This window comes from Lepidochelys kempii, chromosome 8 (assembly GCF_965140285.1).
Source record: "Lepidochelys kempii isolate rLepKem1 chromosome 8, rLepKem1.hap1, whole genome shotgun sequence".
Classification (NCBI taxonomy): domain Eukaryota; kingdom Metazoa; phylum Chordata; order Testudines; family Cheloniidae; genus Lepidochelys; species Lepidochelys kempii.
Window position 1 is genome coordinate 36,134,666 of NC_136387.1, and position 26,023 is coordinate 36,160,688.

Genomic DNA, 26,023 nt, shown 5'->3' on the forward strand with positions numbered 1-26,023 from the left:
TAACTGCTGCTTCTGCTCCCACCTCCGAGGAGCCCCTGGACTCCTCCACCGACCCAGCCGCTGATGGAACCCTGATGATGACCACCGAGCCTGCTCAGGTGACAGCCAGCGCCACGCAGCCGGGACACGAGTCGCCAGGGGCACCCCCCGTTGGTGCAGAGCAATGGACTTCCTTCCTGGGCGGGGGCCCTACAGAAGATAATCCACCTCCTGATGCTGTGGCCGCTAAATCCACCACAGAGTGCACGCCCAGTGTCACTGAGAGCTCCCTCCCCAATCCCTTAACCCTTGAGCCTAATTGGGAGGCGCCATAGAATCATAGAATATCAGGGTTGGAAGGGACCCCAGAAGGTCATCTAGTCCAACCCCCTGCTCAAAGCAGGACCAATTCCCAGTTAAATCATCCCAGCCAGGGCTTTGTCAAGCCTGACCTTAAAAACCTCTAAGGAAGGAGATTCTACCACCTCCCTAGGTAACGCATTCCAGTGTTTCACCACTCTCTTAGTGAAAAAGTTTTTCCTAATATCCAATCTAAACCTCCCCCACTGCAACTTGAGACCATTACTCCTCGTTCTGTCATCTGCTACCATTGAGAACAGTCTAGAGCCATCCTCTTTGGAACCCCCTTTCAGGTAGTTGAAAGCAGCTATCAAATCCCCCCTCATTCTTCTCTTCTGCAGGCTAAACAATCCCAGCTCCCTCAGCCTCTCCTCATAACTCATGTGTTCCAGTCCCCTAATCATTTTTGTTGCCCTTCGCTGGACTCTCTCCAATTTATCCACATCCTTCTTGAAGTGTGGGGCCCAAAACTGGACACAGTACTCCAGATGAGGCCTCACCAATGTCGAATAGAGGGGAACGATCACGTCCCTCGATCTGCTCGCTATGCCCCTACTTATACATCCCAAAATGCCATTGGCCTTCTTGGCAACAAGGGCACACTGCTGACTCATATCCAGCTTCTCGTCCACTGTCACCCCGAGGTCCTTTTCCGCAGAACTGCTGCCTAGCCATTCGGTCCCTAGTCTGTAGTTGTGCATTGGGTTCTTCCGTCCTAAGTGCAGGACCCTGCACTTATCCTTATTGAACCTCATCAGATTCCTTTTGGCCCAATCTTCCAATTGGTCTAGGTCCTTCTGTATCCTATCCCTCCCCTCCAGCGTATCTACCACTCCTCCCAGTTTAGTATCATCCGCAAATTTGCTGAGAGTGCAATCCACACCATCCTCCAGATCATTTATGAAGATATTGAATAAAACCGGCCCCAGGACCGACCCTTGGGGCACTCCACTTGATACCGGCTGCCAACTAGATATGGAGCCATTGATCACTACCCGTTGAGCCCGACAATCTAGCCAGCTTTCTACCCACCTTATAGTGCATTCATCCAGCCCATACTTCCTTAACTTGCTGACAAGAATACTATGGGAGACCGTGTCAAAAGCTTTGCTAAAGTCAAGAAACAATACATCCACTGCTTTCCCTTCATCCACAGAACCAGTAATCTCATCATAAAAGGCGATTAGATTAGTCAGGCATGACCTTCCCTTGGTGAATCCATGCTGGCTGTTCCTGATCACTTTCCTCTCATGCAAGTGCTTCAGGATTGATTCTTTGAGGACCTGCTCCATGATTTGAGGACCTGCTCCATGCCATCATCCAGCTGCTTGCCTCCTGAAACCCAGAACCTCGCCCCTGCCCCTATCCAATTTACCTCCTGCAATGTCATTGCCGCCCCCGGGGCTGTCTCCTTCCCTTTCCCAACTGATGACCCCCAGGGAGCGGCCTTTGTGTTCTCCTGCCCCGACCCATTAGGAGCTGCTATTTTCCCTCCACCGCCCCCTATCGCCCCAGAGCTTGAGGCGGGCCTAGAAGCTCCAGCCCATCAGGCACCCTGTCAGGGGTCCGCACCCTGCTTGTCCGTTTTAGTGGACCACAGGGCTGCACCAAGGGCCCCACTGGGGAACAACCAGGAAACCTTAACCCCACCCCCCCATGAGCTGCGAGGAGAGCTGCGGAAGTTTTTAGAGGATGTCCGTGGCTCCCGCAACAAGGTACAACTTGCTCTCCAGCGATGGGGGGACTTTTCTCAAATCCTCTGTGCCACAAGGGCCCTCATGGGGGAAGGTAAAGGGATGGGGAAGCAGGATGCCGCAGTCTACTGGCGGGTCCGTGTCTTCCGTGAACAATTACTCACCTACGGAATGGGTCACGGACTGCTGTGTGGCCCGCTGGGAGATGCGAGCGTCCCTGCCCATGACACCTCTCACCTTCACAACGTTGAACACCCGGGGTTGTAGGATGGCTCTCCGCAGGTCCCAGGTACTCTTCTTCCTTGGGGAGGGAGGGTACTCTGTGGTTTTCCTGCAGGAGACCCCCACGGACCTGACCGCCGAAGGCAGTTGACGGCTGGAGTGGGGGGACAGGATTTACTTTAGCCATGCCACGGTTTGACAGGCTGGAGTGGCGACCCTTTTCTCCCCCGACCTACGGCCCGAGGTGCTAGGGGTTGCCGAGGCCGTGCCGGGTCGCCTGCTTCATCTCCGGGTCCGTATGGAGGGGCTCGTGGTTAACCTCATTAACATCTATGCCCCGACATCGGGCCCGGAGCGGCTGCAATTCTGCCAGTGGGCGTCCGCCTTCCTCGGCACCTTAGATTCTCACAAGTGCCTGGTCCTGGGAGGGGATTTTAATACCACCCTTGAGGAACAGGACCGCTCGGGAACCGAGCAGAGCCCGGCCGCTGCGGACACCCTCCGGGAGATAGTCGAACATCACTCCCTAGTGGATATCTGGCGCGACCACCACCCGGATGACACTTCCACGTTCACCTTTGTCCGGGTGGAAGCCCATCGGTCGAGCCACTCCCGGTTGGACCGCATTTATTTATCATGCTTCCATCTCTCACGAACCCACTCCTCCAGCATTCGGCTGGCCCCATTTTCTGACCATCATCTAGCTGCCGTGACAGCCTCCCTCTGTGTGGAGAGGCCGGGGCCGGCCTACTGGCATTTTAACAACAGCCTGTTGGAGGATGAGGGCTTCGTGACGTCCTTCCAGGAATTCTGGCTGGCCTGGCGAGGGCAGTGGCGTGCCTTTCCCTCGGCGCGGCAATGGTGGGACCAGGGGAAGGTGCGCGCCTGGCTTTTCTGCCGCGACTACACCCAGGGCACCAGCTGACGGAGAAATGCGGCGATAGAGCAGTTGGAACGGGAGGTCTTAGAGCTGGAGAGGCGCCTGGCCGCCAGCCCCGAGGACCCACTCCTCTGCGGAGCATGCAGGGAGAAGTGAGAGGAGCTCCGGGCCCTTGAGGACCATCGGGCCCGGGGCGCCTTTGTTCGATCCCGCATCCGCCTCCTTTGGGAGATGGATCATGGCTCCCGCTTCTTCTATGCCCTGGAGAAAATGAGGGGGACTAAGAAACACGTCACCTGCCTCCTGGCAGAAGATGACACCCCCCTCACAGAACCGATGGAGATGTGCAGGAAGGCCCGAGCCTTCTACGCAAGTCTTTTCTCCCCGGATCCGACCGACCCTGGCGCTTGCAGAGTGCTCTGGGAGGAGCTCCCTACGGTCAGAGTGAGTGACCGAGACTGGCTAGAGTTGCCTCTCACTCTGGCCGAGTTCTCAGAAGCCCTCCGTCGTATGCCCACTAATAAGTCTCCAGGCATGGACGGGCTGACCGTGGAGTTCTACCGCATGTTTTGGGATGTCCTCGGCCCAGACCTAGTCACCGTCTGGGCCGAGACTCTGCAGAGCGGGGTCCTCCCTCTTTCATGCAGGCAAGCTGTGCTCGCCTTACTGCCAAAGAAGGGGGACCTCCGCGATTTACGAAATCGGCGTCCCGTCTTGCTTCTCAGCACGGACTACAAAATCGTAGCGAAAGCAATCTCGCTGTGGCTAGGGTCGCTGCTGGCGGATGTGATCCACCCAGACCAGACCTACACCGTCCCGGACCGCAGTATCTTTGATAACCTATTTCTGGTTCGGACCTTCTGGAACTTGGGCGTAGAGACGGTCTGTTGTTTGCCCTCCTGTCCCTAGATCAGGAGAAGGCTTTTGATAGGGTGGACCATGGGTACCTCCTGAGCACTCTGCGGGCGTTCGGCTTCGGACCCCAGTTTGTGGGTTTTATCCGGGTGCTGTATGCTTCTGCAGAGTGTCTGGTTAAGCTCAACTGGACCCTGACTGAACCGGTCAACTTCGGGCGAGGAGTACGGCAGGGGTGCCCCCTCTCGGACCAGCTGTACGCTCTGGCGATCGATCCCTTCCTCTGTCTCCTCCGCAGGAGGTTGACAGGGTTGGTGCTGCGGGAGCCGGAGCTGCGGCTGGTCCTGTCGGCGTACGCCGATGACGTGCTCCTCGTGGTCCACGACCCGGGCAACTTGGCGCGGGTGGAGGCTTGCCAGGACATCTATTCGGCAGCCTCCTCTGCCCGGATCAACGGGGTCAAGAGCTCTGGCTTGGCGGTAGGAGACTGGCGGCAGGCGAGCTCCCTCCCACGCGCGCTTCAGACCGTCCAGTGGAGCACGGGTCCGCTGCTCTACCTCGGCATTTACCTTTCTGCCACGCATCCCTCTCTGCCGGAGAACTGGGAAAACTGAGAGGGTAGGGTGATAGAGCAGCTCTGGAAATGGATGGGACTACTCCAATGTCTCTCCTTCCGAGGGAGAGCGCTGGTGCTTAATCAACTAGTCCTGTCCATGCTCTGGTACCAGCTCAAAACCCTGGTCCCGGCCCCAGGTTTCCTGACCAACCTCCGGACATCGATTCTGGGGTTCTTTTGGTCAGGAATGCACTGGGCCCCTGTAGGGGTTCTTCATCTACCCCTGAAGGAAGGAGGACAGGGCCTGAAGTGTCTGCACACTCAGGTCTGCGTCTTCTGCCTCTAGGCCCTACAGAGGCTCCTTTATGGTGCAGGCAGTTCGGCGTGGAGCATACTGGCGCATGCCATCCTGTGCCTCATCCAAGGGCTCTGATATGACCGGCAGCTCTTTTATCTCTGTCCGGGAGGTCTTCCGCGAGACCCCTCCGGGCTGCCGGTCTTCTACCAGGACCTCCTCGGGACTTGGAAACTGTTTTTAATGACCAGGTCCGTGGCGGCCACCGAGGGGGCAGATCTCCTTGCGGAGCCCCTGCTACACAACCCCCAGCTCTGTGTGCAGGTGGCGGAGACCCGCTCGGTGCGCCAGAGCTTGATCCTGGCAGAAGTCACGAGAGTCGGAGACCTCCTGGACTACAACCGGGCTTGGCGCATGGGGCTCTCCAGACCTTGTACCCCCCGGCGCGTACGTCAGGAGGTGAAGGCCGCTTTGCTGTCCGCTGCTAGAGCTTACCTTGATCGGGTCCTGCTCGAGGGCACACCCCACCCACCCTCTACCCCAGGCCCACCGGACCTTTTAATTGGACCCCTGCCCCATAGACCCAATCGACCCCCTCACCACTTTATGGCAAGCCGGCTGCATGAAGTGTAGCTGGTATGCTTCCAAACTGCACCAAGGAAACATCTATACACGCTCATGCTCCACACCCTTCACACCCTCACCCTAGTGTCCCGCCCCGACACAAAGTGGCGAGACCTTCTGCCACCTTTGGAGGGTGAGCAGCCCCGGTGGGCCAGCCTATATTCCACCTTGGTTCCGAGGCCTGTCGGGGACATCAGTTGGCGGCTCCTTCACGGAGCTGTGAGCACGGGCACGTACTTGGCGCGATTCAACCCCATCCCAGATACTTGTCCCTTTTGCGGTGTGAGGGAAACCCTGGCGCACGTATATTTGGAGTGCGCCAGGCTGCAGCCCCTATTCCGGCTCTTCACAAATCTTTTATTATGTGTTTGGTTGCATTTTCCCCCTCACCTTTTTATTTATGCACTCCCCATCCGTGGCCTCACAAAGTCGCGGGATCTCCTAGTTAACCTCCTCCTGGCCCTGGCTAAAACGGCCATCTATAAAACCAGAGAGAGGAGGTTGGCCGATGGAGTTTCCTGTGACTGTGGGGCTGTTTTCTGATCCTCGGTCCGTTCACGTATCCGGGCGGAGTTTCTCTGGGCGGCGTCCACCGACTCCCTTGATGCTTTTGAGGACCGGTGGGCGCTGTCCGAGGCTCTCTGCTTGGTGTCCCCGTCCGGCTCCCTTTGTTTTGACCCTTTGATTGGGGGAGAGAGTAAGGGACCCCAGCCCCAGCCATTGCTGCTGCGGACACCACCACCTTAGAGGGGTCCTTTCACACGTGGGTGCATGTGCCCCCCCCACCCGGGTTGTCCACCCCACAGCCTGCCCCTTTTGTTGGGTGCTTTCAGAGGAGGGAATTGTTGGTGACACTCGGGCGTGGCGCCAGGTAACTCGAGGGGGTGGCAGACCTTGAGAGTTGATGAAGCCCCCTTGCTCTGGACCACCAGGTAACTCGGAAGGGTGGAAGACCATGAGAGTCGAGGAAGCCCCCCGCTCTGGGCCCAGGCAAGCTTGAACACTTCCCTCCCCTGAAGCTAATGAGAAAACAATTGTGATTGGTTGCTGTGTTACACATTGCATATGCTGTTGTTTTGTTTTGTACGTGCGTTATGCAAATAAAAAACCACCTTTTTTGCTTCAAAAAAAAAATTACTCTCCCATAGCCATCCGGCCTGACCCTGTCACAGTTTAAAACAAGCATAAGGAAGTGCTTCTTCACATAATGCAGAGGCAACCTGTGGTACTTGTTGCTATGGGATGTTGTGAAGGCCAAGAGCATAACTGGGCTCAAAAAGGAATTAGATAAGTTCCTGGAGGGTAGCTCCATCAATGGCTGTGAGGCAAGCTGGTCAGGGAGGCAACCCCATGCTCTGGGTGTCCCTAAGTCTCTGACTGCCAGAAGTTGGGACTGGATGACAGTGGATAGATCACTGAAAAATTGCCCTGTTCTGTTCATTCACTCTGAAGCATCTGGCACTGGCCACTGTCAGAGACTGGATACTGGGCTAGCGGGACCACTGGTCTGATCCAGTGTGATCGTTCTTATGTGGTATCTTGTGGGGTTAAAGGAGGGGAGGTTGCTACTGCTTGAGCAATGGCATGGATCTCGGTATACTAATAGCAACTGCAATCTTTTCTTTTATCACAGACTCCTCAGAAAGAGACATTAGGCCAGGCAAAGCAGCCACCATTCCCCAAGGGCTGATCCAAAGCACACTGAGATCAACAGACTGACTCCCATTGGCTTTGATAGACTTTGGCTCAGGCCCTACATGCAGTTTCTGCCACTGCTCTGGGGTTGGAGGGTCAAGGAATAGGGCTGGAGTGGACCCCTTAGTCATGCACTGGGGACACTGCCAGGAGACCCAGCGGGCCTGATCCTGCTCTGGGTTGCACCTTGTATACTCACTGGCACCTATTCAAAGTGCGTGAGACATGCTGTCACACCAGCCCCTTTGCAGCAGTGTCTGTGCCTCCGCCAGAGCAAGGTGGGGGACCAGACTCAGAATGTCCAAGCCAAACTGCTCTCTCCCTCTGTCCCCACTTGCTTGCCCCAGCTGCCTCTTTCAGGCCAATGCTTTGAACTTTCACATTGGAGCTGGGTGAGTTTGTTTTCTCCTCCTCTCCAGTGCCCCGTGAGCTGCATCACAATGTGACCTTCTCCTCTGCCTTTTCCTTCTGCCTCTCAATCTCGTCTGTTTGAGTCTTGATACAAAACAAGAAATAAACAGTCCCCTTTCAAAGAGCAGCAAGCCCAGCAACATTCCCTTCATCGCTGAAGGATAGCCCCAGGAGCACTGAGGCAAAAGAGGCATGTACCTCAGATATCCCAGCCTGCCTTTAGCATAGTCTAAAGGCTTCCCCCTCCCCATGTTTCTCCTGCCTTCATGAAGAAGAATACAAATAATCTACAGTAGCTTTTCCAAGTTTCTCTGTGCGGTAGCGCAGTGGGAACCCTTCCAGATCTGAATACAGGGAGGAAAATTAAAAATAAATAATTTCCACTAGCCATTCAGCTTCAACAAGAGCTGGTAGGTTTCCAAACCAAGCTCATAAAAGAACTGCTGTGTTGTGTCCAGCCATAACTAAAATCAGGCAAACTTGCCTCATTTGTAACCATTCCCTTTGTAATCAACTCTCTTCCAAAACTCGCAGCAGCCCCAGTCTTTGTCTCCACCACAAACACAAGGAAGAAATAAGCAGACAGAACCTGGAATGACCACAGGGAAGTTTACAGGACTCCGAGGCAGTGCTCTGAGAACAAACAAAGGGCACGTTCATTCTGAAGCCATCGATCATTAATCCTCCCCCTCCATGGGAACCTCAGAAGGGAGCAATTCAGTGGCATAGAAGCCGCACCATCTAAAGGAAGATCTACCAGTTGGGTATGTGTTTGGGTGAAATATTCTACCACTGGAGGTTCTGGACAACAGCCATGACTAGGATGAGCAGAAGCAGACATAGCTGAGCTAACTTGGGTCCCAGAGAAGTAAAGATCTGGGTAATTACTCCCAGCATTAGCCACCGATGATGCTTCACTGCTCTGGTACCCAAGTTTAAGGCCTCACAGATCTAGAACCCAGGTTTCCAGAGTTACCAGGCAGCTAGCCTCTCCATCATGCAGCAGCAGCAGCAGCTGTAATCATGTTGTGCTCCACTTCCCATGACCTGCTGTGGACATGGACTTGGGGAAGTTCCACCTCAAGAGTTTGACAGACAGCAGCTATATGGCTCCTGATTGGCTCCCTGCCCTATATAAACTCAAGGACATTCCAGGAAGTGTCCAAGCAATGGTGTGGATTGCCTGTAGTTGCCATGACTTCTCCTGCAAGTTGCAGCCCCTCTTCTGGCTCCTCCAGAACCTCCTTAAGTTCTACCTGCACTTTTCCCCACCCGTCCTGATTTATGTGCACTCCCTTTCTGTGGCTCAATGAAGTCACAGGGCCCCCTCATCAACCTCCTCCTGCCCCTGGCCAAGGTGGCTGTCCACCATACCAGGAGAAGGAAATTGGATGCGGGGGTGCTCTGTGACTGCAGGGCCTATTTCCGATCATCCCTCAAGTCACGTCCCCAGGCTGAGTTCCTGGGAGCCATGTCCACTGGCTCCCTGGACACCTTCGAGGAGCAGTGGACGCTGTCTGGGGTTCTCTGTTCGGTGTCCCCCTCTCGCTCCCTGTTTATATCCCTGTGACTTTTACTCCTGTCCCTGGGTTTTTCAATTGTTGTCCCCTGGATTTATTTGATCACTGGTCTTCCCCTTAGGCTAGGGGAAGGGGGCAGGGCTTGAGATGTGGGCATGCTCTTCCCCGGCAATTCAATAGGTGCTCCTGCTCCTGGCTTGATTTGGACTTTGCCTCCTGAAACCTGACTTGGACTCTGGCCCTTGGCATCTACCCTGGCCTGGAACCTGACTATGAACTCCTCTGCTCCTCCCTGTGTCAGGTTTGTCCTTGCTCTGAGCCTTGGCCCTGACTGCCCTGGTTGGGATCCTGACACCAAGCTAGGTAGGTTAAAGTTAGCTTGTGGCTGGCTATGTAGGGTGCAGTCACATCCTGTGATTGCAGTGTAGATTTACCCTTGGAAAAGAGATAATCCCTGCCCTGCTGGGTTTACAATCGAGACTTCAAAAGACAAAGGGTAGGGAATGGGGCTACAAAGTGAATGAGTATGGTGAGGAGCCTGTAGTGCTGTGCTACTTACCTGAACTGTTGAGGTTGGCTTTCTTGTGGCAAATAAGCTATCCAAGGTTTGCCACCACATGCTGTCAGCACATGTGTACTAATAAGGATAATAATAATTAAGGCTACAATTATGTCACAGAGGTCACGGAAGTCACTGAATCCGTGACTTCCATTGACCTCCGTGACATTTTCTGCCCTGGGGCTGGAGCTCCCAGCCAGTCCCCACCCCCCACAAAGCTCCCAGCCCCTGCCCTGGTGGGGGGACCCTGCTGCTGCCCTGCTGTGGCAGGCAGCGAGGACTCCCTGCAGCTCTCCAACCATGGTGCGTGACGGGGGAACTCCCCACAGCTGGCCTGCCATGGTGGGCAGCCAGGGGACCCTGCAGCTGTCTAGCCTCAGCCAGCAGCTGGGGGATCCTGCAGCTCCCAGCTGCCCTGGGGGCTGGCGGACCCTGCAGCTGCCCAGCAGCAGCAGGCAGCAGGGACTCCCTGGGGGACCCTGCAGCTGCCTAGCTGTGGCCAGCAGCTGGAGACCCTGCAGCTCCCAGCTGCCCTGGAGGTGAGGGGACCCCGCAGCAGCCCAACCGCACAGGCAGGGGGACCCCAGAGCTCCCATGCACCGCAGCGATGGGGGACATGGGAGCCCCAGCAGCAGTGGGTGCTGAATCCGCCTACCCCTTTAGTCAGGGACATGATTAGTGAAAGTCAGGGACAGGTCACGGGCTTCCGTGAATTTTTGTTTATTGCCTGTGACCTGTCCCTGACTTTTACTAAAAATATCTGTGACAAAAACTTAGCCTTAATAATCGAGCAGGTGTCTTTCTAGCGAGGACCTACAGGGACTGGTTCTTAACATTGCTATTTAACATTTTTATCAATGACCTGGAAGAAAGCATAAAATCATCCCTGAGAAAAGTTTGCAAATAGCCCCAAAATGAGGGGAGGGGTAAATAATGAAGAGGACAGGTCACTGTTGGAGGGATCTGGGTTGCTTGGTAAACTGGGTGCAAGCAAACAATTTTTTAATATGGCTAAAAGTAAATGTATACCTTTGGGAACAAATACCATAGACCACACTTATAGGATGGGGGACTGTATTCAGGGAAGCTGTGACTCAAACAGATTTGGGGGTCAGGGTGGATAATCAGCTGAACACAAGCTTGCTTTGACCAAAAGGGCTAATATGATCCTGGGATGCATAAACAGGGGAATCTCAAGTTGGAGTAGAGAGGCCATTTTACTTCTGTATGTGGTGCTGTCTGGACCCAGCTGGGAGGGCACTGAAAGCACAGGGGAGACAGGCTCCCTGCTTCAGTTTCCCTGCTTCAGTTTGGGCCCTCATCGGTCCTGGTCTGGCTCATGGCAGGGAAAGTTCTGTTCAGTCCCCTGCTTCCCCAGGCAGGAACATGCTCAATGCAGACAGAATCTTCATGAATTTAGCTACAAAGCTGTAACAAATCTCAACTGAGGATGTGCAAATTGCAATTCTCACTCTCTTCCCCCCCTCCCCACAAGGCTTATAACTGGGCTAAATGTGGGTGAATTTTCACAGGATGGCAAAACCCAGCCCTGACACAGAGGCCACCTCTCTACCAAATTTCAATCCCCACTCCAAAGCGCAGAGGTGCTAGAGCTTCTCATAGAAAAGGTCACCAGAATTCTTTAACATGGGCATAACAATGTATGTTTTCCTAGCCTCATTCTTGGAAACAGCCAAACAATTTTGGCTGAACTTTCCAAAAATAATGCAGCCTGAGGCAGACAACCAACATGGAAAATTTCAGCCCAAATGGTTGAACTTTGGCAAAGTTACATGCAAATGAAAACAGGGTCTTATAATAGAAAGTGTTGGACAACCTTAATAGGTGGTGCTACCAGCCCTGTCTGTAATAATAATGTATAGTTATATAACAATATCATTGCCAGTAGGGCCTAGCAGTATTACAGCTTACACTGACATCGAAACAGAAGATTTAAGGGTCAGGAAGGAAGGCTGAACAACCAGGAAATGATTACTCACTATGCACAAGGTTCCATGGTATGCATTCATACCTAGAGGAAGATTGAATATGCAGTCCCTGGGAGACTACAGGAGACTTACCCCTAGACTCCTAGTGAGTCTCTAACAAAGCCAGGAATAAAATCCCAGTCCCATCACCCCTGGAGCATCTCCTAGAAGAAGCAAGCCTGTATACTGTCAGCCCTTGAGACATCCCTGATGCATATTTCTTACTATTTTGTGTGCAGATCCATATTCTTCATATGCATGGAAGGAGGCTTCCATGCATGTTTGAGGCCTCTTGGCAAACCGAGTGCACATTGACCCATGACAAATCCAGCAGGTCGCTAGCCAGAAGATTTGTGGTCACCATCACCAATGCTTGAGGCATATGCAGGGTTTGGGTAGCCGAAGCTTCTCAGAAGCTCCAGACATGTAGCTTGTTTATAAGAGCCAATAGCCCGATCACCTGCCCGTCTGCATCTTGGGAGGGGAAGAATGAGATTGACACAGAGATCAGCAGTAGCAGCCAACAGCAGCAGGAGAACCAGATGTCCTTCCCCTGTTGGTACCAGCAGGAGGGAGGCCTTTGTATAGTTTGGAGGACTGGAGGAGCCTGAGTCCTCATGGTGATGTTGCACATGCTCCTCTTCTGAACAGCTGCTGCTGTGGTAGGCCCTAGGGCTGGGTTGAGAGGGTGACAGGACAGCAGGGAGCACTGTGCTTCAGCCCCTGCAGGGCAGACAAGCACTGCAGCTGCTGTGCACAAGGGCTGAAGCATCGCCCTGAACGTTGCTGCTACCTTGTAGAAGAGGGGGACCCAATTCTGCCATCCCTGAACTTTAATACGATCTGAAGAGTGGGTTTCTTCAAGGGGGCTGTGGACTTTGCAGCACCTGCAGAGGATGACTCATCTCAGTCCTGCCTCTCTTCCCTGTCACAGTGACTGTGGCACGAAGCCAATAAAGGGAATTTGTCCATTTCTCAGGCGAGTGAGTCAACGAGGCACCTGGCCTCTAAATGCAGGCTTTTTGCGTCTCTGCCGAGGGCTCTTTTGCACCATTCTATGCCATCAAACATTGCAAAAGAAAGTGCCCTGGCCCAATAGATCTGAGGGGTCCACAACTGTGGAGAGATGGGTTCTTTTCCTGGTTCTACCACTTGGCCAAATCACTCAGCCGCCTCCTCTGTATCATGGAGATAACAGTACTGACCTCGGTGAAGTGCTTTGAGATCTAGGGATGACAAGAGTGAGCTGAGCTCCTGCCTGTTGGTTTTTGTGTTCTCAGGTGTAATTTCTCTTATGCTAGTGCATTAAGGAAGCAGAGTCTTTGAACAGAGGGTGACTCATAAAATATGTATTTTATTACACTAATTATTATTATTATTTTATTAGTGGTATTAATAATAGTATTCATGTGAATGGTGACTATCCTGAATAGTAGATATTACAATGTATATACCACAGCACTTTAGGTGTAGGCAGCAACAAGTAGAAACACCCATATCAACAAGAGAATACCAGGTCCCCAACCTGCAGTGCTTACATTCTCAAGACTCAAACAAGCAGCAGACAGTGGAAGGGTCTGTGGAATTCAGCTCACATTAGTCTCATGGAACAGATGGATTTGTAGGAATGATTTGAAAAGCCTACTTTACCAGGGTAACTGACCAGCTCAGTGTGTGTTACATGTCCCCATGGAGCTGGCTTCTGCCACCAACTGAGGGGTGGCTCATTTAGCTACAGGGCTACACTTCTAATGCCAAAGGTTCTGGGTTTGTTGACCCCTGATGACCAATGGTGGGAGTCACTACAAAGAGAAAGTCAGAAGACTCTTGTCAGCTACTAAGGGCCTTCCTGTGCAGATCTAACATACCTGGGGTGTATCTAAGTACAATGGCGATGAGTGCTGAGAGCACCACGAGAAAGGCAGAGAGAGAAGGTTAACTTGCTGTTACTATTATTGTTCCAATTAGATGGAGCCTTCGTGCATCTTAGGAACCCACTGAATATCTGAACTAATCAGCTGTGGGAACTGTTCTGAGATGATGTAAAACATCAGCTGATCCTTTCACATTGATAGATTCCAAGATGAGAAGGGGGAATCTCCAGGAAGAGATGAGAGGCTATTTTGCCTCGGTATTTGGCACTGGTGCAACCAATGCTGGAATCTTGTGTCAAGTTCTGGTGTCCACAATTCAAGAAAGCTGCTGATGAATTGGAGAGGGTTCAGAGAAGAGCCATGAGAATGATTAAAGGATCAGAATTGTTCTAGCCATGTTGGTCCTGAGATATTACAGAGAGAAGGAGCGCAATGTAATACCTTTTATTGGACCAACTTCAGAAGATATTACCTCAGCCACTGTGTCTCTAAAGGATTAGAAAACATGCCTTATAGTGATAGACCGAAGGATAATAAAGAGGAGGTTAAGGAGTGACTTGATCAGTCTGTAACTACCTACGTTGGGAACAAATATTTTATAATGTGTTTTCCAACAGCAGACAAAGGTCTAACGTGATCCAAAGGCTGGCAGTTGAAGCTAGACAAGTTCAGAGTTGAAGTTAGGCATAAACTTTTAACGGTGAGAGGAATTATCCACTGGAACAACTTACCAAGGGTCATGGTGGATTCTCCATCACGGACAATTGATTTAAAATCAAGATTGGATGTTTTTCTAAAAGATCTGCCGTAGGAATTTTGGGTAAGTTCTACGGCCTGTGTTATACAGAGGGTCAGGCTATCTGATCCCAATGGTCCCTTCTGGCCTTGGAATCGATGAAATAAAAAAGAAAACACAGTAAGGGCCAAATCTCTCCTTTGCCTTGATGCCTACAAAACTCTTGACCATGGTTAGGCAGGAGTCTCAGCACACCAGCAGCCTAACAGGCTGACCAGTATTGTCTCACTGTTTCCTTGTACTCCCCCATTGTCTCTCTGTATCCATCTGGTGTCTCTTGTCTTATACTTGGATTGTAAGCTCTTTGGTGCAGGGACTGTTGTTTTGTTCTGTTTGGACAGTACTTAGTACAGTGGGATCTTGGTCCAGCTCTGGCGCTCCCCAGTGCTACAATAATAAACCATTTTTCTGATGGTTTCCACTGATGAATTTGGAATTGCACAAGGTCTAAGGACAGGTGTAAGGTGTGTACTCAGTATTTATTCAGTCCTTGTTCAGAAAAAGCTCTTTGGACTCAATGGGAGGTTTGCCTAAGGACTAAGGATTAGATAAGGGCCCCAGGAAAAAAGCAACTCTCTGAGCCTATCTAGCCTACAAATCAGGCTCAAAACCAGAATCTACTTCTGACTGGAGGAGGCAGGTAGAAAATAATTCAACAGCACTCTAGTGACAACTTCAGCAGACTGCCACTCATCCCTGCTGGTTTCTGTAGGTCCCACGGTTTTTCCTGGTTTCTGTTGGCTTCTAGTGGTATCTAGCAGATGAAATTAGTAGATCAGTTGTTCTGGGAACAAGTATTTCCAGGAAATGTTGGACAAATAGCCCCATTACTCTGCTCCAAGTCCTAGTTGGTCAGCCGGAAGCAGTGGAAAACATCTAACATGGATTTCCACTAGGAGGCAGGGGCAGCGGCTCTCAAACTGTTCTCCACTTCTCACTTAAGTGCACCTTTTCAAACTGTGACTTACTTTTATTTGGTCTCTTGTTGCAGCCTGTAGTTGTCATGCATTGGTTAGGACAGTTTGGGCTACATTTACAAACCCAGATGCCTCCAAGTACACTACATATGTGACTGTGGGGAAATCCACAGGCACTAGATGCAGATGCAGACTGGGTAAAACTGAATGTGCAAAAATTAGTAGTGCCTGCACACTTACCCACTTAGCTTGTACGCCTGCCAGTGGTGTGTGCGCAATGCCCTGCTGGTGTCATTGTGCGACTTAGGCACCTGTGTTTGGAAACATGGCACTTTGTGACCTCATCCCATTGCTGGAGTGACATAGGCTGCTTTATTTCACCCAGGCACAGAAGGGATTCTGAATGCAGCATTAGAAATGCTGAACATAGCCAAGTCCCACAAGCATTGGGAGAGCTTATCCACATTTTCTGTTGATTTCTAATGGCCATCAATATTGCTAATGAGGGGCTTTGAATTTCCAAAGGGACACAAATGAATCAATCAAATAGTGAGAGAGACTGCCTGTAGTGAGGGGAAAGCTATACAGGGATGCACTATGGGTGTATATCAATAAAATGGCCTTGCCCCAAGTCCTGGACTGAGTGATAGGGCACCTTTTTCACAACTCTCCATAGGTCCAGTGAATTCTTATTTACAAGGATTGGGGAGTGTACTCCATCGTGGCCTTTAAGAATAAGATTCGTGGCTAGCAGTTTGAGCATGTGTGCAGTAGTGGTGTTTAGTTGGCCTGAGGAATCATAGAATCATAGAATATCAGGGTTGGAAGGGACCCCAGAAGGTCATCTAGTCCAACCCCCTGCTCGAAGCAGGACCAATTCCCAATTAAATCATCCCAGCCAGGGCTTTGTCAAGCTTGACCTTAAAAAAGGACTGGTGCTTCAGTTTATATGTCATAGCTTTCAATGAGAGAGACAAGCTAAATCCTATAATAGAATCATAAATATTATACTGTGGAGGGTCACACTTGAAAAAACCACACCTCGTTAGATACTAAACCGTACCACAGGCTAGTTGGGTCTGTTACGATTTCAGTCCATGGAGATCAGAAGAATGCCATTCAGCTATGCTGACTAGGGCTAGGTGAATTTTTTCAGAGAATAGTAAATTTGTCAAAGTGCATTTTTCAGGGCACCAATACCATTTGTGAATTCAAATTCAGCTAATTGATTCAGCTGGGAAAAAAACCCTAACTTGGAAATGTCAGAATGGTTCATTTTGACATTTGGTTTCAAAACAATGTTTTCGAGATGAAATGTTGATTTGAAACATTTTCTAAATGAAATGTCAATTCAATTGACTTTTGAAATATTTGGGTTGCTCTGAATGAAATTTTTTCAGTTTTTTGTTTGGTTCAGAAACACTCTCTCCCCACCAACCCCACCCCCAAAATCCAGTTTTGGTTCAAAACTGACTGCTTTGAGGGGGGCGGGTAGATTTGTTTGGTCTGGCCACTGAACTAAAAAAATCAATGTTGACCAACCAGTGTTCCCATTCAGAGGTACAGTATATCCATGGGAGGAGGGAGTTAACTACAGTAATATATATCCTAGAATAATACACAGGGGGATAGATTAGATGATCAACAGAAAGAGAAATGAACTAGATTATTGGCCTGAAAATGCTTTAACCCAAGTACTGGTTAACTAGAATTCATTAAAGCTGGTTCAAACAACTGCCGGTATTACCCATTTCCACCTAGCTATTTGATCATTTACTCAGCACCTCTTCCTGGGGCTGGAGGGTGGGTGGCAATTCAGAGTGATGCGAAAGAAAACAAAACAAATGCTAGGGAGGAAAGGAAAAGAATCAGATCTCTCTAGTTAATGTGATCCTGCAAATATTAAAAATTGCCCTAGTGTGTTAGAGCAGTATTCAGTCATGGTGTGAACCTAACTCCAGTAAAACAGCAAAAAGCAAGCATTTATATTAAACGTGGTTATAATGATCTTGCTCATGGCAGATGAGTGGGGAGCGTGGCTGTTTTGTGCCGGTGTATAATGCAAAGGTAGACTTACTGCTGTAATGGTGAGTAGGACGTAGATAGGCCCTGACTATCATGTGCCGTAGCATGAGGAGTTCTGTTATGCTACGTCCCATGGAACCCTTTACCACCTCAGGAGACATCACTCCAATGGTGTCCTAGTTTGCTCCTTCTGTCCTACAAATTCAGTGATGTCAGCACCAAACACACACAAATACAGAACCTGTGGCCAGCTTTCAAAAGGAAGCCAATCCCTCAACACGTTGATCTCAGTAAAAAGAAAATCTTCAGTCTCTTGAGGTCTGGGTGTTGATGTGACTGGCTTGGGTAAGGAAGGGGAGATTGCTGTGTGGGTGTTGAAAGCTAGTCCCTCCTCTAGGTGGTATATCACAAAATCATAATGGGATCTGGCCTCTGCTTTTCTTCTCAGCAGGGTTCTTTGCCTGGCACTCTCCAAGCCCATTCTGCTTTCAGGAGAGTTCCTTGCTTAAAACAAGATGCTGTCGCCGAGCTCAGTCTAAGAGAAATGTGACCTTCTTCTCTCCTTGGTCATTTTCAAGGACCCCTAGGAATTGCTGATTACTCTGCTTCAATCTCTTCTCCATTATGGGATGTTATTTTTGCAGACACGTAGGCTAGCTGAAGCTCTGTGCTAGCCATGCCTGATCATTTCAGCCATCTCATTCTCTTGACCCAATTCCAGGTTGTTCTGTCTGCTCCACTCTGCAGCCTTCTAAGTCATAGAATCACAGAATATCAGGGTTGGAAGGGACCTCAGGAGGTCATCTAGTCCAACCCCCTGCTCAAAGCAGGACCAATCCCCAATTTTTGCCCCAGATCCCTAAATGGCCCCCTCAAGGATTGAACTCACAACCCTGGGTTTAGCAGGCCAACGCTCAAACCACTGAGCTATCCCTCCCCCCCAAGTCCATGAAAGCGTGTGGGGAGAGCATAGATTCTGGTCCCTACCTACGGACGCAGTCCTGCACAGTGCTTGAGTATGCGTAACCCACACAGCCTGCCTTCTGGGGCAGGCAGGGCCCACTCCCTAATGAAAGTATTGGAGATGGGCTAAAGAGGCAGTGTTGGGATCTGGACCCAGATCGGGTTTGGGCTGTCCTGTGAGTTTTGAGGCTAACTCAAGACTGGGGCTTGGGTTCAGATTCAATGGTGCCAAAATCTCATGAGCTGTTTATGTGCCATTGTGACCCTGAATGGCAGAACCCTTGCAAGAGCAGCCATTCTCATGAGCTTTCCACTGCATCTAAACTGGAACCAGAAAACAAGGCCCCTTCTGGGTTTGGGTCTGGCCTGGAACCAAAAGCACAGTACTGGGTTCAGCTATGATGGTTCAAATCTAACGTTCCCTGGCTTCCAAAGGGGGCCCAATTCCAGGTCCTGACATAAGCCTATATTTCCTTGCTGTTGCTTGGAAGTGTTGGGCATGGAAGGCAGCATCCAATGGCCACCCCCACTGGTCTCTCTGACACACTGTGCAGTGAAATGGGGGGAGGGATAGCTCAGTGGTTTGACCATTGGCCAGCTAAACCCAGGGTTGTGAGTTCAATCCTTGAGGGGGCCATTTAGGGATCTGGGGCAAAAATTGGGGATTGGCTCTGCTTTGAGCAGGGGGTTGGACTAGATGACCTCCTGCGATCCCTTCCAACCCTGATATTCTATGAAATGTCCATTGTGCAGCACAGCCAGACATTCCTGCTTTTCAAGCGTTCCTTGCTCTCCAGGGGGAAGGAGAAGAGGGGATCATCTCTATTTATTGCCTTTCCATTCTCTCCATCACTTTTCCAGTTTCAGACTAAAGATTCTCACAGTTCCACCTCTTTCATTGGGTCAGAACTTGTAACACAGGCAGCAGAGCTAGCTGAATGTATTGTGTTCTCAAGAGCCAATATGCATTTGTGCTGAGGGAGTAGCCAATTTCAATCACAATAATTATTAATAGTTGCACTTATGTGGCATCCAAACATTTCAAAGCCTTTTACAAACATTAATTAATCCTCACAGCCCCCTGATAGTACAACATTATCCCTATTTGACACATACGGGAACTGAAGCAGAGAAATGGAATGATTTGCTCAAGTGAGTAAGTTAGCAGCAGAAATAGGAATAGACCCCAGGAGTCCCAGCTGCCTGGGTCCTGCACTAACCAATGTCACATCCTCCTCCTTTGGGTGAAGAAATCATTTTTCTTTCTAAATTATTTCAGATGCCTCTACACTTCTGCCTGAACCCCAACAATACTGAAACCTTAGCAATATTTAAGTTCAGTGTGTAGGTCACTGCTTTCAGCTGCATGCCAAGGCTGGATATAAACTGAAACTATTTTATATGCAAATACAGTTTTGTAATCAGCAACAACTTACTTTATTTGCAAGACTGGCATCAATATCTGTTAAAAAAAAACTAAGGTGCATTTTTATAGTGCTGTAGATAGATAGGCAGATAGATAGATAATTTGTCCACTGTGCTATGTTGACCTTCTTTTGTCCTGCCTGGGTAGCGATTCTTAGGATATTCATAAAGGACACATTTGTGATGGTCTTAAGTGGCAGCTAGATGACATGTTTCAGCAATATTTATGTGTAGGGGAAAGAAGTATTACTCTGGCAGTGAAGGAACTATTTTTAAATAGAGAAAGTCAGCAGGACTAATTTTGCAAGTCTGCACATCTCTGCTGTACTACAAGGTGTTATAAAAATTGCAACTAGCCCACTTCTTATTCCCACGCCCCGGATTGAATCAGCCTTTTAACTGGGAGGTAACATATCAACAGACACATCTGGGAGGAAGTACCCCATACCTCCGAGGCTGCAATGACATTAACCTGTCATGCTGCAGTGTTTCCAAATAGCCCTGTGCCCCCCCATGAGTCTGCTAACCGAATGCAATATTTCCCCCACACCAGTGGGTGCCCAGACCCACCTTGGTGCTTCCCCTAATATTCTGACATCTTCTGGAGCTTCACTCTACTCACCACTGGGACATCTATCCTCAGGTACCAACAGCTGTGCAGAGTCATCTCTCTACTGATGTGCTTCCCACCATGAAAACTCCCCTACCCAACCTTCTCTCTCACCAGTGGGTGTGCCAGCCAGCTGCAGCACTCCCTTATGGGCATGCTAACTGGCAGCAGAACCCCATGCACCAGCAATCTCTGGCTTCCAATTGCAACCTTCCCATGAAAAGCAGCCTTCTGGGCAGGCAATGAATCCACTGCCAACCATAATCACGGTTGTTGTTAGGTGTTATCATAGAACTGGAAGGAACCTCGAGGGGTCATCTAATGCAGTCCCCTGCACTCAAAGCAGGACTAAGTATTATCTAGACCATCCCTAACAGGTGTTTGTCCAGCCTGCTCTTAAAAATCCCCAATGATGAAGATTCCACAATCTCCCTAGGCAATTTATTCCAGCGCTTAACCACCCTGACAGTTCGGAAGTTTTTCCTAATGCCCAACCTAAACCTCCATTGTTGCAATTTAAGACCATGGCTTCTTGTCCTATTCTCAGAGGCTAAGAGACCTCATCCTGGCCCCAGACCCCATTGCTGTGCAAATGCAGATCAAAAAATGGTCTCTGCACCATGGATCTTATATTCCAAGTATAAGACAGGAGACAACAGATGGAAACAGACAGGTGGGGGAGCACAAGGAAACACTCAGACAGTCTGGGTCAGCATGACACTCAGTGGGTTCAGTCCACCACCAGCCTAACCGTTGTCAAGGTTGTTGTAGGCCTCATGGCAAAGGAGAGTTTTAAGCTGAGGGGGGAAACATGGCAGCAGCATTTCTGGTGCTACCAGGCCATTCCCTGAATGACTGCAGCCTTAGCTCCAGGCCTGGGTATGATGCTAGAGCATGGAGCAGCCCTCATTGTCAATACCCACTGCCGTGGGTGGAGATTAGTTCGGCACCTTCCAAACACCAGCCTGTTTTCTGTCTGTGTGGTGTGACAGGGGCTGTGGTGATATGGTTGGGGCTGCCAGAGTTTTGGACAGAGCGATACACCCATGTCAATAGCCACTGAGTCCTGCTCAGTGCTGTGACAGCCTGTGAGATCTTGTTTGTGAGCCATTAGCCATGTGGCCCTGCCAAAGGCTTCAAAGGAGCAATATCTGCCCCACTCTGACCTATAACGGACACCTCCCACAGTCCAGTAGGCACCAGAGCAGGTTTTCAGCAGGGCTGAATCTGGGAACCTCTGGATTTAAAAGCATGTAGCTCTAATGCCTGTGAAAGCACTGTTAACTAAAAGGCTGTAGAAGACTCATAAATCTTTATATATGGTCCAAACACTAGAGGAGGACAGAGCCACAGCATGAGCATGGGAACAAGTGCATTTGAACTGGGCATACTGACTATTGATATGACTGTGCAGACTCACAGGCGCGGGCTCTGCACTTTTCTGAGAGGGTTATGTTGGAAAACAGGCCACGCATGTGCCTTCTTGTGTCTCCTGCTGCTCAGTGAGGAGGGGCTGATATTTTGGGACTGTGGCTGTGTTCGGATCATATGATTGCTTTCCTCTGTTGCATAGGCCATACACACAAAGAATTTTGACATATGCCACCTCTCCTGGCTTCTATTTTAAGGCAAGGGCATGAGTTTTCAAAGTTTTCAGCCCACTCCAGCCATCACCTCCGAGAAGTGGCACCCACGCAGCTGTGGCCCAGGAGTCTGAATTGTGGTGGAATACGTGTTTGTCTCATTCCTCTGCACTTCGAAACTGTCGTTAGACAGTAATATCGTTAACTGTGACAATTTCAGATGCTCACGAGTTTCTGTTTCTTCTCCTTTGTAGATAATACTGAGCCTGAGTTAACCAAGGGCAAGCCCTGTGAGAACAAGCTGAACATGAATGAAAACATTCTCTGTCCATTATCTTCTGCGGAGTATAATGAGCCACATACCTCGGGCTTGCAGCTAGCCATGTTAGCCTGTAATAATGGGAGTGAACAGCCAGCAGAGCCCACAAATCCCTCCAATGAAAAACCCAGCCGCCTCCTGAATAGCGCTGAGCCACCCAGAGCAAAGGAACGCAGAAGCCCAGCCAATGACAGCACCGGCCATGGGGCCGAACATCTGGAAACGGCACCAGACCTGTGGAAGCAGAGTGAAATGCAGAGAAACAGGCTACAGCAAGTGCAATCAGAGAGTGACAGCAGCAGTGCCAACGGTTTGGTGCTGACGAACGGCTTGCATACAGAGTTTGAGCTGAGGAAGGAGAGGGACTTTGATGGCAAGGAGGTAACGGAGAAGCAGGGTAGCGCGGCATCAAGGAGAAGTGATGCTGACTTGGAGAAGAGGGACTTGCCAAGCAAGGAGCTGTATAGCGAGCTGCTCAGTGGTGTGCATTTGGAGACCTTCCTGGACTCTCCAGAGGTGCTAAGTGCTGAGGATGCAGAGGAACAGCTAAGGTAACTGGGATTCTCTCTCAATTTGTTTCACTGCTCGGATTAATGTGCATCATATTTCCCCCCCCTTAAATCTAGGTGGGGAACCAACAGGTCTAAAGCTCTCTCATGGCTGGCTTTGGCCCCAAATGTAACCCTCCTTTACTGTCTTCTGTTGTATCATATCCTTTTGTAAAGCTCTTGTCAAACAGTCACCATTATAGAGTCAACAATTGCCAATAACAAGAGTGTTCCTGGGAGCTGCTCTGCGCTCCATCTCCCAGCGGCTCGGGGCTTGATCCAAAACTCCTTGAAGTCAATGGAAAGATTCCCATAGATTTCAATGGGCTTTGGATCAGGCTCTTCGAAGCTGAGCACATCTAGCACCTTGCAGGATCGAGCCCGTATTTCCTGTTCTAAGGGGAAAACCACTGTGCAGTAAGTGCTGGCAAGGGCTGACTTGATCAGCAAACACTTACATTCTGTAGATGGGGTGTTTCGTAAATAAGAGTTTTGCTTCTTCTCTTCCTGGAACAAGTTAACGCCAGGGCTCAGCATTCCTGTGCAACCCTACAATAACAAACCAGCGCTTACGTGCGACCCTGCAAGAGCAAACTAGCATGCACTTTTGTTACTGGGAAAAAAACAGTTGGCTAAGGAAGCAGCTTTCCCTTTTCACTTTCCCAAAGGTGATTGCTGTACATAGCAGTATGATGCAGATTATTTTCTGAGTGACACAAATTCCTTCCCATCGTTCCTAAGTCTCCAGAAAAGGTTTTTAGCACTACTGTGCCTTTCCCTTGCTGGAGAGAGGGAGTTTACAGATCTCCCTAAACACACACCACAAAACAAACAGTGATAGCTGCTACAGGGTCAGAGGGGAACAACCTGGGAGAGAGCAGAAATGAGAGAGCAGGAGATCCGTGGCCACAGTGGGTTATAAAACTCTAGGAATACACATGCCTGCTTTCCACCCCCAGTGGCCCAATGTATGTAACGATTGCTAGTACTGTGGTTTTCTGTCCCGTTCTCCCCCACCCCCATGGTTGGAAGTTTACGAGTATGCTGCTGCCTCAGTCCCAATGGACTTGGGGTCAGATTTTTAAAACTGTTTAAGCACCTAATTCCCAATGAAGTCAATGGGAGTTAGGTGCCTAAATACCTTTAAAAATCTGGCCCTTGACCAGGGTACTGGAACGAGGGGTGCTGGGGATGTGGCGCAGCCCCTGCCCTGGACCCTTAGTTCATGCCACAGCGGCTCTTGCTTTATGTAAGCGGGGAAATAGTCCCGCTATTGTGGGGAACTTTCCTGGCTTCTGCACTACCCCAGTGAACTGGGCTAGCGAAAGGATCTGAGTCCTCGCTCCCACTTCCTTTACCCAGTGGCCTCCCTGCCCTTGAGGACTCCCCTTCCACTCTCCTGTCTGGCAGAGTCCTCGTAACCCCAACAAGGCTGGGCCCAGGATTCCTGGGGGGGCTCGACCCCCAACCCTGCTGTGGTCACCTAGGACAGGGACTAGGGTGTCCCCACTCCAGGGTACTCTCTCTGCACTGGGCACTTCTCTGACCCACTGACCACTATATACAATTTAAAGCAAATGCAAGTTATTTAATCAACAATGAATTTTAAAAAGAATAAGGAAAAATGGGAAAGGTTAAAGGAAACACATCAACCCGCTCTGTGGCAGGGAACATCACAAACAGTGTCTCTGGAATGTCAGAGCAGTTCACAGTCTGTTCCTTGTAAGTCCCAGGCCTCCTTCTCAGGCCCTGGCTGTGCTGCAGGGATGCTGTGGGTTGGACACTTGCTCTGGTGGTGGCCACACGCTCTCGGGCTCTAAGTGGTAGGACCTTTCTTTCTAGTGTCGCCCCCGCCCTGTCGGGGTTATGATCCAAGCCTGGCCTGCAGAGCCTCGTGGCTGAGGCATCTCCCTGAGCTGGGCCCGCTGCCCAGGTTCCCCCTCGCTCTCCCCAGCTGCTCACTGCACCCAGCTCCAGACTGCTCCAGCCCCCGCCAGCTCCACCACTCTGTCTCAGCCCTGCTGCTGATGCTCTGCCTCCAGCTCCCTGGGCTGCTTCTTTGGCCCCTCTGCCTCTGGTTGCTGCAGCTCTGCTCCCAGGACAGGTCTGCTCTGCAGGCTGCTTCTGTGACTCTGCTCCCAGCACTGACCTGCTTCCTGGGCTGCTTTTCTGGCCCCTCTGGCTCTGGTTACTGCAGCTCTGCTCCCAGGACAGGGTCTGCTCTCTCTAGGCTGCTTTTCTGGTCCCTCTGGATCTGGCACACCTCTGCTCCCCAGCTTAGCTTGGGCCCCTGCTTTCTCCTTAGCTCAGCCCCACTCTGTCCGACCCAGGCAATTCCAGCTCACACAGAGGATGGGACCTCCCTGACCTCCTGACTCCCTGATTAGCCTGCTCACCCTTGTCTTTCAGGCTGACCTGGAGCATTGGCCTCTCCCCATTGTTCTTGGGGGCTGTCAGTCTCAGGGTCCCGATTCCCCATCGACCCTTCCCCCTTTTTAGTTCTGGGAGCTAGCAACTAAAACACCCCCACTGAATGTTAGTCAGGGGGCAACAGTCCCCTTACATTTAGATCAATAGATGTTAGGTTCATTCCCTTCAGATGCCCTGGTGGAGGGTGTCTTTCCCAGGATTAACTGGGTTTGGTGCATGGGGAGAGGGAAGGCTGGAATGGTCCTTTTCCTTATAAATCCCGTGGCTAACAACAGTTCCTCTCTGTGCAGCTCTCCTGCTCTCTGTGAAGGAAGCAGTCACTTCTGGTGCACTGTGCTGTCTCTGCCCCAGGACCCGGTGGAGCCCCCAGTGGGGGGTTAGAGATCTGCAGGGGGCAGGTTCTGGGGCAATACAGAGGGCTCATTGTGGGACTGGAGATGCAGGCATTGCCCACCCCCAACCCTCATGGAACAACCCATGGAGACTTAATGCAACCTGTAGCTTGATTTGCTATTTCACAGCCCCCTCTGTGCTGGGAATCCTGACTTGATGGGGAAGGGGGGATCTCTGACCATGCAGCTGCTCTTGGAGGGAACCAAGGAGAGCCACATTGGGGTCCAGAAGTGATAAGGATGCACTGGACTTCTGTGCAGATGGCACTGACCTCCTCAGGATCCCCCAGAATCTATCGGGTTTGCTAATGGAATTGCTATCCCTTGCACTCCCCTGTGGAATGAGTTGGGGAGTGCTCTGCGAGGGGATCTGCATGGGATTTTCTGCTTCCCTCCCCTAGGTATTTCCATGGGCACTAGTGGTCCAAGCCCTAGTCAGCACAGAGTCATTGTCCTAGGTGATTCTTGCACTGCAGTACATGTGGGATCACAGCAGCAGAAAG

The 26,023-nt window shown here is 50.6% G+C and overlaps 1 protein-coding gene across 4 annotated transcripts in view; it reads left to right on the forward strand.

The window, feature by feature from the left end:
* PSD2 (pleckstrin and Sec7 domain containing 2) overlaps nt 1-26,023 on the forward strand; it is a 148,229-nt gene that overhangs the window by 25,855 nt on the left and 96,351 nt on the right. For all 4 annotated transcript variants that reach the window (XM_073356046.2, XM_073356047.2, XM_073356048.2 and 1 more), the window contains exon 2: nt 22,086-22,701. In XM_073356046.2, the coding sequence (XP_073212147.1) occupies nt 22,139-22,701 (563 nt within the window). In that variant the 5' untranslated portion in view covers nt 22,086-22,138. The remainder of the gene's footprint in view (nt 1-22,085; nt 22,702-26,023) is intronic.